The sequence below is a fragment of the Palaemon carinicauda genome, chromosome 44 (genome assembly GCF_036898095.1).
Source record: "Palaemon carinicauda isolate YSFRI2023 chromosome 44, ASM3689809v2, whole genome shotgun sequence".
NCBI lineage: Eukaryota > Metazoa > Arthropoda > Malacostraca > Decapoda > Palaemonidae > Palaemon > Palaemon carinicauda.
Window position 1 is genome coordinate 50462902 of NC_090768.1, and position 17135 is coordinate 50480036.

At 46.6% G+C, this 17135-nt stretch overlaps 1 protein-coding gene across 4 annotated transcripts in view; it reads left to right on the forward strand.

The window, feature by feature from the left end:
- LOC137634505 (kinesin-like protein KIF20B) overlaps positions 1-17135 on the forward strand; it is an 85108-nt gene that overhangs the window by 18153 nt on the left and 49820 nt on the right. For all 4 annotated transcript variants that reach the window (XM_068366942.1, XM_068366943.1, XM_068366944.1 and 1 more), the window contains exons 5-9: positions 12480-12634; positions 13082-13296; positions 13891-13960; positions 14293-14502; positions 16263-16446. In XM_068366942.1, coding sequence (XP_068223043.1) covers positions 12480-12634; positions 13082-13296; positions 13891-13960; positions 14293-14502; positions 16263-16446 — 834 coding nt within the window. The remainder of the gene's footprint in view (positions 1-12479; positions 12635-13081; positions 13297-13890; positions 13961-14292; positions 14503-16262; positions 16447-17135) is intronic.

The following is a 17135-nucleotide window of genomic DNA, read 5'->3' on the forward strand; positions in this document are numbered from 1 at the left end:
ATCTCGGTCCAGACCTGAATCATTTACCCATCTCGGTCCAGACCTGGATCATTTACCCATCTCGGTCCAGACCTGGATCGTTGACCCATCTCGGTCCAGACCTGAATCATTTACCCATCTCGGTCCAGACCTGAATCATTTGCCCATCTCGGTCCAGACCTGGATCATTTACCCATCTCGGTCCAGACCTGGATCGTTGACCCATCTCGGTCCAGACCTGGATCGTTGACCCATCTCGGTCCAGACCTGAATCATTTACCCATCTCGGTCCAGACCTGGATCATTTACCCATCTCGGTCCAGACCTGGATCATTTGCCCATCTCGGTCCAGACCTGAATCATTTACCCATCTCGGTCCAGACCTGAATCATTTACCCATCTCGGTCCAGACCTTAATCATTTACCCATCTCGGTCCAGACCTGAATCATTTACCCATCTCGGTCCAGACCTGGATCATTTACCCATCTCGGTCCAGACCTGGATCGTTGACCCATCTCGGTCCAGACCTGAATCATTTACCCATCTCGGTCCAGACCTGAATCATTTACCCATCTCGGTCCAGACCTGGATCATTTACCCATCTCGGTCCAGACCTGGATCGTTGACCCATCTCGGTCCAGACCTGAATCGTTGACCCATCTCGGTCCAGACCTGAATCATTTACCCATCTCGGTCCAGACCTGAATCATTTACCCATCTCGGTCCAGACCTGAATCGTTTACCCATCTCGGTCCAGACCTGAATCATTTACCCATCTCGGTCCAGACCTGGATCGTTGACCCATCTTGGTCCAGACCTGGATCGATGACCCATCTCGGTCCAGACCTGAATAATTTGCCCATCTCGGTCCAGACCTGAATCATTTGCCCATCTCGGTCCAGACCTGAATCATTTACCCATCTCGGTCCAGACCTGAATCATTTGCCCATCTCGGTCCAGACCTGAATCATTTACCCATCTCGGTCCAGACCTGAATCATTTACCCATCTCGGTCCAGACCTGGATCGTTGACCCATCTCGGTCCAGACCTGAATCATTTACCCATCTCGGTCCAGACCTGAATCATTTGCCCATCTCGGTCCAGACCTGAATCATTTACCCATCTCGGTCCAGACCTGGATCATTTACCCATCTCGGTCCAGACCTGGATCGTTGACCCATCTCAGTCCAGACCTGAATCATTTACCCATCTCGGTCCAGACCTGAATCATTTACCCATCTCGGTCCAGACCTGAATCATTTACCCATCTCGGTCCAGACCTGGATCGTTGACCCATCTCGGTCCAGACCTGGATCGTTGACCCATCTCGGTCCAGACCTGGATCGTTGACCCATCTCGGTCCAGACCTGGATCATTTACCCATCTCGGTCCAGACCTGGATCGTTGACCCATCTCGGTCCAGACCTGAATCATTTGCCCATCTCGGTCCAGACCTGAATCATTTGCCCATCTCGGTCCAGACCTGAATCATTTACCCATCTCGGTCCAGACCTGAATCATTTGCCCATCTCGGTCCAGACCTGGATCATTTACCCATCTCGGTCCAGACCTGGATCGTTGACCCATCTCGGTCCAGACCTGGATCGTTGACCCATCTCGGTCCAGACCTGAATCATTTACCCATCTCGGTCCAGACCTGGATCATTTACCCATCTCGGTCCAGACCTGGATCATTTGCCCATCTCGGTCCAGACCTGAATCATTTACCCATCTCGGTCCAGACCTGAATCATTTACCCATCTCGGTCCAGACCTTAATCATTTACCCATCTCGGTCCAGACCTGAATCATTTACCCATCTCGGTCCAGACCTGGATCATTTACCCATCTCGGTCCAGACCTGGATCGTTGACCCATCTCGGTCCAGACCTGAATCATTTACCCATCTCGGTCCAGACCTGAATCATTTACCCATCTCGGTCCAGACCTGGATCATTTACCCATCTCGGTCCAGACCTGGATCGTTGACCCATCTCGGTCCAGACCTGAATCGTTGACCCATCTCGGTCCAGACCTGAATCATTTACCCATCTCGGTCCAGACCTGAATCATTTACCCATCTCGGTCCAGACCTGAATCGTTTACCCATCTCGGTCCAGACCTGAATCATTTACCCATCTCGGTCCAGACCTGGATCGTTGACCCATCTTGGTCCAGACCTGGATCGATGACCCATCTCGGTCCAGACCTGAATAATTTGCCCATCTCGGTCCAGACCTGAATCATTTGCCCATCTCGGTCCAGACCTGAATCGTTGACCCATCTCGGTCCAGACCTGAATCATTTACCCATCTCGGTCCAGACCTGGATCGTTGACCCATCTCGGTCCAGACCTGAATCATTTACCCATATCGGTCCAGACCTGGATCGTTGACCCATCTCGGTCCAGACCTGAATCATTTACCCATCTCGGTCCAGACCTGAATCATTTGCCCATCTCGGTCCAGACCTGAATCATTTACCCATCTCGGTCCAGACCTGGATCATTTACCCATCTCGGTCCAGACCTGGATCGTTGACCCATCTCAGTCCAGACCTGAATCATTTACCCATCTCGGTCCAGACCTGAATCATTTACCCATCTCGGTCCAGACCTGAATCATTTACCCATCTCGGTCCAGACCTGAATCATTTACCCATCTCGGTCCAGACCTGAATCATTTACCCATCTCGGTCCAGACCTGAATCATTTACCCATCTCGGTCCAGACCTGGATCGTTGACCCATCTCGGTCCAGACCTGGATCGTTGACCCATCTCGGTCCAGACCTGGATCATTTACCCATCTCGGTCCAGACCTGGATCGTTGACCCATCTCGGTCCAGACCTGAATCATTTACCCATCTCGGTCCAGACCTGGATCATTTACCCATCTCGGTCCAGACCTGGATCATTTACCCATCTCGGTCCAGACCTGAATCATTTACCCATCTCGGTCCAGACCTGGATCATTTACCCATCTCGGTCCAGACCTGGATCATTTACCCATCTCGGTCCAGACCTGAATCATTTACCCATCTCGGTCCAGACCTGGATCATTTACCCATCTCGGTCCAGACCTGAATCATTTACCCATCTCGGTCCAGACCTGAATCATTTACCCATCTCGGTCCAGACCTGAATCATTTACCCATCTCGGTCCAGACCTGGATCATTTACCCATCTCGGTCCAGACCTGGATCGTTGACCCATCTCGGTCCAGACCTGAATCATTTACCCATCTCGGTCCAGACCTGAATCATTTGCCCATCTCGGTCCAGACCTGGATCATTTACCCATCTCGGTCCAGACCTGGATCGTTGACCCATCTCGGTCCAGACCTGAATCATTTACCCATCTCGGTCCAGACCTGAATCATTTGCCCATCTCGGTCCAGACCTGAATCATTTACCCATCTCGGTCCAGACCTGGATCGTTGACCCATCTCGGTCCAGACCTGAATCGTTGACCCATCTCGGTCCAGACCTGAATCATTTACCCATCTCGGTCCAGACCTGGATCATTTACCCATCTCGGTCCAGACCTGGATCATTTACCCATCTCGGTCCAGACCTGGATCGTTGACCCATCTCGGTCCAGACCTGAATCATTTACCCATCTCGGTCCAGACCTGGATCATTTACCCATCTCGGTCCAGACCTGGATCGTTGACCCATCTCGGTCCAGACCTGAATCATTTACCCATCTCGGTCCAGACCTGAATCATTTGCCCATCTCGGTCCAGACCTGGATCATTTACCCATCTCGGTCCAGACCTGGATCGTTGACCCATCTCGGTCCAGACCTGGATCGTTGACCCATCTCGGTCCAGACCTGAATCATTTACCCATCTCGGTCCAGACCTGGATCATTTACCCATCTCGGTCCAGACCTGGATCATTTGCCCATCTCGGTCCAGACCTGAATCATTTACCCATCTCGGTCCAGACCTGAATCATTTACCCATCTCGGTCCAGACCTTAATCATTTACCCATCTCGGTCCAGACCTGAATCATTTACCCATCTCGGTCCAGACCTGGATCATTTACCCATCTCGGTCCAGACCTGGATCGTTGACCCATCTCGGTCCAGACCTGAATCATTTACCCATCTCGGTCCAGACCTGAATCATTTACCCATCTCGGTCCAGACCTGGATCATTTACCCATCTCGGTCCAGACCTGGATCGTTGACCCATCTCGGTCCAGACCTGAATCGTTGACCCATCTCGGTCCAGACCTGAATCATTTACCCATCTCGGTCCAGACCTGAATCATTTACCCATCTCGGTCCAGACCTGAATCGTTTACCCATCTCGGTCCAGACCTGAATCATTTACCCATCTCGGTCCAGACCTGGATCGTTGACCCATCTTGGTCCAGACCTGGATCGATGACCCATCTCGGTCCAGACCTGAATAATTTGCCCATCTCGGTCCAGACCTGAATCATTTGCCCATCTCGGTCCAGACCTGAATCATTTACCCATCTCGGTCCAGACCTGAATCATTTGCCCATCTCGGTCCAGACCTGAATCATTTACCCATCTCGGTCCAGACCTGAATCATTTACCCATCTCGGTCCAGACCTGGATCGTTGACCCATCTCGGTCCAGACCTGAATCATTTACCCATCTCGGTCCAGACCTGAATCATTTGCCCATCTCGGTCCAGACCTGAATCATTTACCCATCTCGGTCCAGACCTGGATCATTTACCCATCTCGGTCCAGACCTGGATCGTTGACCCATCTCAGTCCAGACCTGAATCATTTACCCATCTCGGTCCAGACCTGAATCATTTACCCATCTCGGTCCAGACCTGAATCATTTACCCATCTCGGTCCAGACCTGGATCGTTGACCCATCTCGGTCCAGACCTGGATCGTTGACCCATCTCGGTCCAGACCTGGATCGTTGACCCATCTCGGTCCAGACCTGGATCATTTACCCATCTCGGTCCAGACCTGGATCGTTGACCCATCTCGGTCCAGACCTGAATCATTTGCCCATCTCGGTCCAGACCTGAATCATTTGCCCATCTCGGTCCAGACCTGAATCATTTACCCATCTCGGTCCAGACCTGAATCATTTGCCCATCTCGGTCCAGACCTGGATCATTTACCCATCTCGGTCCAGACCTGGATCGTTGACCCATCTCGGTCCAGACCTGGATCGTTGACCCATCTCGGTCCAGACCTGAATCATTTACCCATCTCGGTCCAGACCTGGATCATTTACCCATCTCGGTCCAGACCTGGATCATTTGCCCATCTCGGTCCAGACCTGAATCATTTACCCATCTCGGTCCAGACCTGAATCATTTACCCATCTCGGTCCAGACCTTAATCATTTACCCATCTCGGTCCAGACCTGAATCATTTACCCATCTCGGTCCAGACCTGGATCATTTACCCATCTCGGTCCAGACCTGGATCGTTGACCCATCTCGGTCCAGACCTGAATCATTTACCCATCTCGGTCCAGACCTGAATCATTTACCCATCTCGGTCCAGACCTGGATCATTTACCCATCTCGGTCCAGACCTGGATCGTTGACCCATCTCGGTCCAGACCTGAATCGTTGACCCATCTCGGTCCAGACCTGAATCATTTACCCATCTCGGTCCAGACCTGAATCATTTACCCATCTCGGTCCAGACCTGAATCGTTTACCCATCTCGGTCCAGACCTGAATCATTTACCCATCTCGGTCCAGACCTGGATCGTTGACCCATCTTGGTCCAGACCTGGATCGATGACCCATCTCGGTCCAGACCTGAATAATTTGCCCATCTCGGTCCAGACCTGAATCATTTGCCCATCTCGGTCCAGACCTGAATCGTTGACCCATCTCGGTCCAGACCTGAATCATTTACCCATCTCGGTCCAGACCTGGATCGTTGACCCATCTCGGTCCAGACCTGAATCATTTACCCATATCGGTCCAGACCTGGATCGTTGACCCATCTCGGTCCAGACCTGAATCATTTACCCATCTCGGTCCAGACCTGAATCATTTGCCCATCTCGGTCCAGACCTGAATCATTTACCCATCTCGGTCCAGACCTGGATCATTTACCCATCTCGGTCCAGACCTGGATCGTTGACCCATCTCAGTCCAGACCTGAATCATTTACCCATCTCGGTCCAGACCTGAATCATTTACCCATCTCGGTCCAGACCTGAATCATTTACCCATCTCGGTCCAGACCTGAATCATTTACCCATCTCGGTCCAGACCTGAATCATTTACCCATCTCGGTCCAGACCTGAATCATTTACCCATCTCGGTCCAGACCTGGATCGTTGACCCATCTCGGTCCAGACCTGGATCGTTGACCCATCTCGGTCCAGACCTGGATCATTTACCCATCTCGGTCCAGACCTGGATCGTTGACCCATCTCGGTCCAGACCTGAATCATTTACCCATCTCGGTCCAGACCTGGATCATTTACCCATCTCGGTCCAGACCTGGATCATTTACCCATCTCGGTCCAGACCTGAATCATTTACCCATCTCGGTCCAGACCTGGATCATTTACCCATCTCGGTCCAGACCTGGATCATTTACCCATCTCGGTCCAGACCTGAATCATTTACCCATCTCGGTCCAGACCTGGATCATTTACCCATCTCGGTCCAGACCTGAATCATTTACCCATCTCGGTCCAGACCTGAATCATTTACCCATCTCGGTCCAGACCTGAATCATTTACCCATCTCGGTCCAGACCTGGATCATTTACCCATCTCGGTCCAGACCTGGATCGTTGACCCATCTCGGTCCAGACCTGAATCATTTACCCATCTCGGTCCAGACCTGAATCATTTGCCCATCTCGGTCCAGACCTGGATCATTTACCCATCTCGGTCCAGACCTGGATCGTTGACCCATCTCGGTCCAGACCTGAATCATTTACCCATCTCGGTCCAGACCTGAATCATTTGCCCATCTCGGTCCAGACCTGAATCATTTACCCATCTCGGTCCAGACCTGGATCGTTGACCCATCTCGGTCCAGACCTGAATCGTTGACCCATCTCGGTCCAGACCTGAATCATTTACCCATCTCGGTCCAGACCTGGATCATTTACCCATCTCGGTCCAGACCTGGATCATTTACCCATCTCGGTCCAGACCTGGATCGTTGACCCATCTCGGTCCAGACCTGAATCATTTACCCATCTCGGTCCAGACCTGGATCATTTACCCATCTCGGTCCAGACCTGGATCGTTGACCCATCTCGGTCCAGACCTGAATCATTTACCCATCTCGGTCCAGACCTGAATCATTTGCCCATCTCGGTCCAGACCTGAATCATTTACCCATCTCGGTCCAGACCTGGATCATTTACCCATCTCGGTCCAGACCTGGATTGTTGACCCATCTCGGTCCAGACCTGAATCATTTACCCATCTCGGTCCAGACCTGAATCATTTACCCATCTCGGTCCAGACCTGGATCGTTGACCCATCTCGGTCCAGACCTGAATCATTTACCCATCTCGGTCCAGACCTGAATCATTTACCCATCTCGGTCCAGACCTGGATCATTTACCCATCTCGGTCCAGACCTGGATCGTTGACCCATCTCGGTCCAGACCTGAATCATTTACCCATCTCGGTTCAGACCTGAATCATTTGCCCATCTCGGTCCAGACCTGAATCATTTGCCCATCTCGGTCCAGACCTGGATCATTTGCCCATCTCGGTCCAGACCTGGATCATTTACCCATCTCGGTCCAGACCTGGATCGTTGACCCATCTCGGTCCAGACCTGGATCATTTACCCATCTCGGTCCAGACCTGGATCGTTGACCCATCTCGGTCCAGACCTGAATCATTTGCCCATCTCGGTCCAGACCTGAATCATTTACCCATCTCGGTCCAGACCTGAATCATTTACCCATCTCGGTCCAGACCTGGATCATTTACCCATATCGGTCCAGACCTGGATCGTTGACCCATCTCGGTCCAGACCTGAATCATTTACCCATCCCATCTCGGTCCAGACCTGAATCATTTGCCCATCTCGGTCCAGACCTGAATCATTTACCCATCTCGGTCCAGACCTGAATCATTTACCCATCTCGGTCCAGACCTGGATCATTTACCCATCTCGGTCCAGACCTGGATCGTTGACCCATCTCGGTCCAGACCTGGATCGTTGACCCATCTCGGTCCAGACCTGGATTGTTGACCCATCTCGGTCCAGACCTGAATCATTTGCCCATCTCGGTCCAGACCTGAATCATTTACCCATCTCGGTCCAGACCTGAATCATTTACCCATCTCGGTCCAGACCTGGATCATTTACCCATCTCGGTCCAGACCTGGATCGTTGACCCCTCTCGGTCCAGACCTGAATCATTTACCTATCTCGGTCCAGACCTGAATCATTTACCCATCTCGGTCCAGACCTGAATCATTTGCCCATCTCGGTCCAGACCTGAATCATTTACCCATCTCGGTCCAGACCTGGATCATTTACCCATCTCGGTCCAGACCTGGATCGTTGACCCATCTCGGTCCAGACCTGGATCATTTACCCATCTCGGTCCAGACCTGGATCGTTGACCCATCTCGGTCCAGACCTGGATCATTTACCCATCTCGGTCCAGACCTGAATCATTTGCCCATCTCGGTCCAGACCTGAATCATTTGCCCATCTCGGTCCAGACCTGAATCATTTGCCCATCTCGGTCCAGACCTGAATCATTTACCCATCTCGGTCCAGACCTGAATCATTTACCCATCTCGGTCCAGACCTGGATCATTTACCCATCTCGGTCCAGACCTGGATCGTTGACCCATCTCGGTCCAGACCTGAATCATTTACCCATCTCGGTCCAGACCTGAATCATTTACCCATCTCGGTCCAGACCTGGATCATTTACCCATCTCGGTCCAGACCTGGATCGTTGACCCATCTCGGTCCAGACCTGAATCATTTACCCATCTCGGTCCAGACCTGAATCATTTACCCATCTCGGTCCAGACCTGAATCATTTACCCATCTCGGTCCAGACCTGGATCATTTACCCATCTCGGTCCAGACCTGGATCATTTACCCATCTCGGTCCAGACCTGAATCATTTGCCCATCTCGGTCCAGACCTGAATCATTTGCCCATCTCGGTCCAGACCTGAATCATTTACCCATCTCGGTCCAGACCTGAATCATTTACCCATCTCGGTCCAGACCTGAATCATTTACCCATCTCGGTCCAGACCTGGATCATTTACCCATATCGGTCCAGACCTGGATCGTTGACCCATCTCGGTCCAGACCTGAATCATTTACCCATATCGGTCCAGACCTGAATCGTTGACCCATCTCGGTCCAGACCTGAATCATTTACCCATCTCGGTCCAGACCTGAATCATTTGCCCATCTCGGTCCAGACCGGAATCATTTACCCATCTCGGTCCAGACCTGGATCATTTGCCCATCTCGGTCCAGACCTGGATCGTTGACCCATCTCGGTCCAGACCTGGATCATTTACCCATCTCGGTCCAGACCTGAATCATTTACCCATCTCGGTCCAGACCTGAATCATTTACCCATCTCGGTCCAGACCTGAATCATTTACCCATCTCGGTCCAGACCTGAATCATTTACCCATCTCGGTCCAGACCTGAATCATTTACCCATCTCGGTCCAGACCTGGATCGTTGACCCATCTCGGTCCAGACCTTGATCGTTGACCCATCTCGGTCCAGACCTGGATCATTTACCCATCTCGGTCCAGACCTGGATCGTTGACCCATCTCGGTCCAGACCTGAATCATTTACCCATCTCGGTCCAGACCTGGATCGTTGACCCATCTCGGTCCAGACCTGAATCATTTACCCATCTCGGTCCAGACCTGAATCATTTACCCATCTCGGTCCAGACCTGAATCATTTACCCATCTCGGTCCAGACCTGGATCATTTACCCATCTCGGTCCAGACCTGAATCATTTACCCATCTCGGTCCAGACCTGGATCATTTACCCATCTCGGTCCAGACCTGGATCATTTACCCATCTCGGTCCAGACCTGGATCATTTACCCATCTCGGTCCAGACCTGAATCATTTACCCATCTCGGTCCAGACCTGAATCATTTACCCATCTCGGTCCAGACCTGGATCATTTACCCATCTCGGTCCAGACCTGGATCGTTGACCCATCTCGGTCCAGGCCTGAATCATTTACCCATCTCGGTCCAGACCTGAATCATTTACCCATCTCGGTCCAGACCTGAATCATTTACCCATCTCGGTCCAGACCTGGATCGTTGACCCATCTCGGTCCAGACCTGAATCATTTGCCCATCTCGGTCCAGACCTGAATCATTTGCCCATCTCTGTCCAGACCTGAATCATTTACCCATCTCGGTCCAGACCTGGATCATTTACCCATCTCGGTCCAGACCTGGATCGTTGACCCATCTCGGTACAGACCTGAATCATTTACCCATCTCGGTACAGACCTGAATCATTTACCCATCTCGGTCCAGACCTGAATCATTTACCCATCTCGGTCCAGACCTGAATCATTTACCCATCTCGGTCCAGACCTGGATCGTTGACCCATCTCGGTCCAGACCTGAATCATTCACCCATCTCGGTCCAGACCTGGATCATTTACCCATCTCGGTCCAGACCTGGATCGTTGACCCATCTCGGTCCAGACCTGAATCATTTACCCATCTCGGTCCAGACCTGAATCATTTGCCCATCTCGGTCCAGACCTGAATCATTTACCCATCTCGGTCCAGACCTGGATCATTTACCCATCTCGATCCAGACCTGGATCGTTGACCCATCTCGGTCCAGACCTGAATCCTTTACCCATCTCGGTCCAGACCTGAATCATTTACCCATCTCGGTCCAGACCTGGATCGTTGACCCATCTCGGTCCAGACCTGAATTATTTACCCATCTCGGTCCAGACCTGAATCATTTACCCATCTCGGTCCAGACCTGGATCATTCACCCATCTCGGTCCAGACCTGGATCGTTGACCCATCTCGGTCCAGACCTGAATCATTTACCCATCTCGGTCCAGACCTGAATCATTTGCCCATCTCGGTCCAGACCTGAATCATTTGCCCATCTCGGTCCAGACCTGGATCATTTGCCCATCTCTGTCCAGACCTGGATCATTTACCCATCTCGGTCCAGACCTGGATCGTTGACCCATCTCGGTCCAGACCTGGATCATTTACCCATCTCGGTCCAGACCTGGATCGTTGACCCATCTCGGTCCAGACCTGAATCATTTGCCCATCTCGGTCCAGACCTGAATCATTTACCCATCTCGGTCCAGACCTGAATCATTTACCCATCTCGGTCCAGACCTGGATCATTTACCCATATCGGTCCAGACCTGGATCGTTGACCCATCTCGGTCCAGACCTGAATCATTTACCCATCCCATCTCGGTCCAGACCTGAATCATTTGCCCATCTCGGTCCAGACCTGAATCATTTACCCATCTCGGTCCAGACCTGAATCATTTACCCATCTCGGTCCAGACCTGAATCATTTACCCATCTCGGTCCAGACCTGGATCATTTACCCATCTCGGTCCAGACCTGGATCGTTGACCCATCTCGGTCCAGACCTGGATCGTTGACCCATCTCGGTCCAGACCTGGATTGTTGACCCATCTCGGTCCAGACCTGAATCATTTGCCCATCTCGGTCCAGACCTGAATCATTTACCCATCTCGGTCCAGACCTGGATCGTTGACCCATCTCGGTCCAGACCTGGATCGTTGACCCCTCTCGGTCCAGACCTGAATCATTTACCTATCTCGGTCCAGACCTGAATCATTTGCCCATCTCGGTCCAGACCTGGATCGTTGACCCATCTCGGTCCAGACCTGGATCGTTGACCCATCTCGGTCCAGACCTGGATCGTTGACCCATCTCGGTCCAGACCTGGATCGTTGACCCATCTCGGTCCAGACCTGGATCGTTGACCCATCTCGGTCCGTACCTGATTCATTTACCCATCTCGGAGGAGAGCTATTGTGAAGATTGAATAAGTCAGAATATTTTATGATGGATGGGTTGAATCTTAGTTCAGAAAGGTTAGGAAGGAAGAGGAGAGAATGACCTTGAAAGAGTTGAGTTGGTGACAAAGGTGCAAGATTTTCTTGCTAGTTGGTGATTTGAATAAGGAATTCGACACGCTAATAAGTTCTGTATACATTCATGAATCCGGTTATGTTTAGGTAGTTTTCCGCGTAGTTTTCACCCACAGTTCAACTGTTAAGATTATGAATGTAGTATTGTTTGATTAGTGTTTTATTTTTGGAGACCTTTAGAACTTCTCAAGGGTGTTTATTGTGTTCCTTTGGCACCTATCAATACAGTTAAAGAAGAATCATGTTTTTTTCTCAATACACCCTAAAAACAATATAGGTAAATAATTTATCAAATCTTTATAGATATTGTAGTGGTTGTAACCTGTTTTTTTTTTAAATTTTGACAATCTTTTCAGGTTTTCGTTCACTCACATATATGGTCCATCAACAACTCAGAGGGAATTATTTGAGGAGTCTACTTTGGGTTTGGTTAATGATTTTATAAAAGGCCAAAATCTATTGCTTTTTACGTATGGTGCTACAAACTCGGGGAAGACTTTTACTGTGCAAGGTAATGCTTTTTAAATTGAAATATTATTTTACATGTTAACCCTTTAACCCCCTGCCTATTTGGAAATTTCCAACCCTTAACCCCTAGGGGGTTATTTTTTTCCCAGCACATTTTGCAGTTTATTTTTTTTAATTGCTCTAACAGCCTTAATTTTTTGTCATAGAGAGGTCAGGTTGGTCTCATTCTCTTGGAAAATGCCTGAATTTTTTCAAAAAATCTAAAATATGAAAAAAATAATTTTTATAGCATTTTTTTGCAAGGACGTACCGGTACGTCCATGGGGGTAAAGGGATGGCTTTTGTGAAACGTACCAGTACGTCCTTTGGGGGTAAAAGGGTTAATCAAATTTTGATGATATGGTTTGAATTTAATTAAAATGAAAATGACTTAAAGTTAATGTACCGTACTTTGATAAATCCTAATCTTTATATCACTCTCTCTCTGTAGGAACACCGTCCGACCCTGGTGTCTTACCTCGAACATTAGATGTTCTTTTTAGATCCATTGGAGATAAACACTACCCAAGGAACGACCTTAAACCCCGATATTTTTGTGGCGTTAGCCGCTTAGAAGAGAGAGATGTCAAGAAGGAAGAAGAAAAGAAGCAGAATATTTTCAGAACTAGTCCAGAAAATCTATCAAGGTTCTCGGTATCTTTGTCGGTAAGTATTGGAAGTGGTGTTCTATCTGGTTTTTTTGGGGGGGAACAATATTCTTAGATAATTGTATGAACGGATTGCTTTCGTTATTTTTTCATCGTTTTATTTTTAGGGGAAACAATATTCTTAGATAATTGTATGAACGGATTGCTTTCGTTATTTTTTTATCGTTTTATTTTTAGGGGGAACAATATTCTTAGATAATTGTATGAACGGATTGCTTTCGTTATTTTTTTATCGTTTTATTTTTAGGGGGAACAATATTCTTAGATAATTGTATGAATGGATTGCTTTTTTTATTTTTTCATGGTTTAATTTTTTTTGGGGGGAACAATATTCTTAGATAATTGTATGAATGAATTGCTTTTTTTATTTTTTCATGGTTTAATTTTTTTGGGGGGGAACAATATTCTTAGATAATTGTATGAATGGATTGCTTTTTTTATTTTTTCATGGTTTAATCTTTTTTGGAGGGGAACAATATTCTTAGATAATTGTATGAACGGATTGATTTCGTTATTTTATACATCTAGAGATCCTGTTTCACAGTTTTATATATATAGGAGATTTTTTTTTAATGAATGTGCGCTTTTTCAGAATCTGTCCAAGTTTTCCAGTGATGCCAGTTTGAACGAAAGTCAGCCATCAACCACAAATACTAGTGCAGGTGAGGTTCTGACAGGCCAATAAAATTGACCATACTTTTATTTTCGATAAAAATAATTGTATGACTTGAAAAGGGCATACAGTATTATTATCGGAAGGATTCAGTTATGCTTTTGAATGAAACATCATCGCTTTTTGAAGAATATTGATAGGGAATTCTTTCAAGAGTTTGATTAGAATTTTTTTTTTTTATGGTTTATGCCCTTTATATTGCTCTTTAATAAAACATCGGGAATATTTTGGTGTTGTGCATGTTATTTAAATATAGTATTATTATTTTTAGAAATGATATACAGTACTGTATTGAATTATCTGATTGTCTCACACTTACAGTTTCATCTGTGATTGAGGTTCCTTGCCAAGAAGATCTAAGTATTGATATTGGTGACTCCGAAAGCACTGTGTATGCCGTGTTCATATCATTTGCGGAAATTTACAATGAATATATTTATGACCTATTGGAGAAGATACCACTGTCTAAGAAAAATAAGCGCAGTCCACTGATGTTGGGGGAAGATCGTAATGCCTCTATTTACATTAAAGGTTTGTGTTCGGCGAGTTATTATGTTTTACTTATCATAACAGACTTTGGGTTGTTTACTACGTTTGAATCAGTGCTTTAATGTTCTAATTTACATAGAAAATTCATTACATTATTTCTAATTTTTCTTTCCACTTGTTTGATTCACAATTAGAAGGAAAGCTTTACTTTTCTCTCATTTGATTCACATTTAGAAGGAAAGCTTTACTTTACTCTCATTTGATTCACAATTAGAAGGGAAGCTATCCTGTACTCTCATTTGATTCACAGTTAGAAGGAAAGCTTTACTGTACTCTCATTTGATTCACAGGTAGAAGGGAAGCTATTCTGTACTCTCATTTGATTCACAATTAGAAGGAAAGCTATTCTGTACTCTCATTTGATTCACAGGTAGAAGGGAAGCTATTCTGTACTCTCATTTGATTCACAATTAGAAGGGAAGCTATTCTGTACTCTCATTTGATTCACAGGTAGAAGGGAAGCTATTCTGTACTCTCATTTGATTCACAATTAGAAGGAAAGCTATCCTGTACTCTCATTTGATTCACGGTTAGAAGGGAAGCTTTACTTTTCTCTCATTTGATTCACAGTTAGAAGGAAAGCTATCCTGTACTCTCATTTGATTCACAGTTAGAAGGAAAGCTATCCTGTACTCTCATTTGATTCACAGTTAGAAGGGAAGCTTTACTGTACTTTCATTTCATTCACATTTAGAAGGGAAGCTATTCTGTACTCTCATTTGATTCACAGTTAAAAGGAAAGCTTTACTTTACTCTCATTTGATTCACAGTTAAAAGGAAAGCTTTACTGTACTTTCATTTGATTCACAGTTAGAAGGAAAGCTATCTTGTACTCTCATTTGATTCATAGTTGGAAGGAAAACTGTTGTACTCTTGTGATTACCAGCCTTATGATTTAAATGTTCTAGCACTTTTGGTTAATGTGAAATTATTCAACCAGCCACTATATCATATACGACTTCAATGGCAGATTTTAAAGTCTTGAATCAACAGGACAGGCAAAAATGTTACTATGATAAGGAAATGTTAATGCTATACCAATGAGGTTTGCAGGAATCAATGTACGAGGAGGGTATAAGAAAACAGCGTTGCAGCTTTTCACTAATGAAATTCTGCTATGAACTTATTTGTTTTTATTGTAAACAAGATCTGTGTTGCCTTTCTAAACTCATAAAGGGCTGACTGAACTACATATATTATTCTTCAGAATTGAAAATACTAGGTAAAGATCTTAAAGTTGAACAGCTGACAGTATCCTTTGGAAATTGATAAACATTACAATGCAGAAACCCAGACACTAGAGATAAAGGATTACTACAAGGAACCTTTAATACCTTCTACAATGTGCATCACAAAATACATTGTAAGCCATATATGTCTTAGGTTACCTATGACTACTAACATGTTTTTCCTCCTCCACATCCTTAATATTATTTTTAGTACCATACCAAGTTTTTATTCCTATTTTAGTATCATTTTGCAGATTTGTAATATACATGCATCACATACATATACCAAGGCACTTCCCCCAATTTTGGGGAGTAGCCGACATCAAGCAAACGAAACAAAAAAATATTAACAAAAATATGAAAAAAAAAAAAATGAAAATAGTTTTTTGCAAGGACGTACCGGTACATCCATGGGGGTAAAGGGATGAGTTTTGTGAAACGTACCAGTACGTCCTTTTTGGGGGTAAAAGGGTTAATTGAACCATCTTTGATTCGTATTTCTCATTTCCACAGGTCTACAAGAAGTACGTGTAAATAACGCAGAAGAAGCTTTGCAGCTCTTGCAAATAGGTCGTCAGAATTTGCACTTCGCTGCCACCCGTTTGAACCACAATTCATCAAGATCTCATTGCATTTTCACGATCAAATTAGTACGACTTGCTGATGCGAACAATCCACATGTTGCCAGAGTGTCAATGTAAGTATTCTTAATGGAAGCAAATCATAGTAACCTTTGCAACATCTGGGGAACATTTTGAATGGTGTCATAATTCTTACTCATTTTATTGCAACTCTTTATCACACGTTACAATTACCGTTCAACAAAATCCTAGTTGCTAATTTGTAATGTCCAAGATTGCAGGGCTCTTGAGGTGCATTTTTTCCACCTATTTTATGATGCTTTGTTTCTCTTATTCTTGGATGCTAATGTTAAAATTGCTCTTCCAAGGACTGCGTTTAGTGTTGCATGACCATTTTGACGTTATTTAATGTTCTTGTTATTTTCTGCACGAATTTTTTATTGTTGATTGTTCTGTAGTCACATAATTTTTCATATTATATCTGTGACCCTCATCCCTGGCTCATCAGTCAAGGAGTGAGTATCTTTAGAGATCTCCCAAACCCTCGCTCTGCGTTCTGTCAGTGCAAAGCCATGGAGCTGATGAGACGAGTAAGAAGAACGAATGCTCTTCTCATTCTGTTGCTATTTCTGCTTCTGAAGTGTCTCATTATCATGTTTGGGCACTTGATGATCGCTCCATACAGATGTCATTTCTGGGAGGGTATGTTCAAGCAGCCAACTTTGCTGTATTTGCCTCGGCCGGTGCCGGCGATTGCCACATCGGTTTTAATCACTGGAATTGGGAGAGAAGTTTCACACATCAA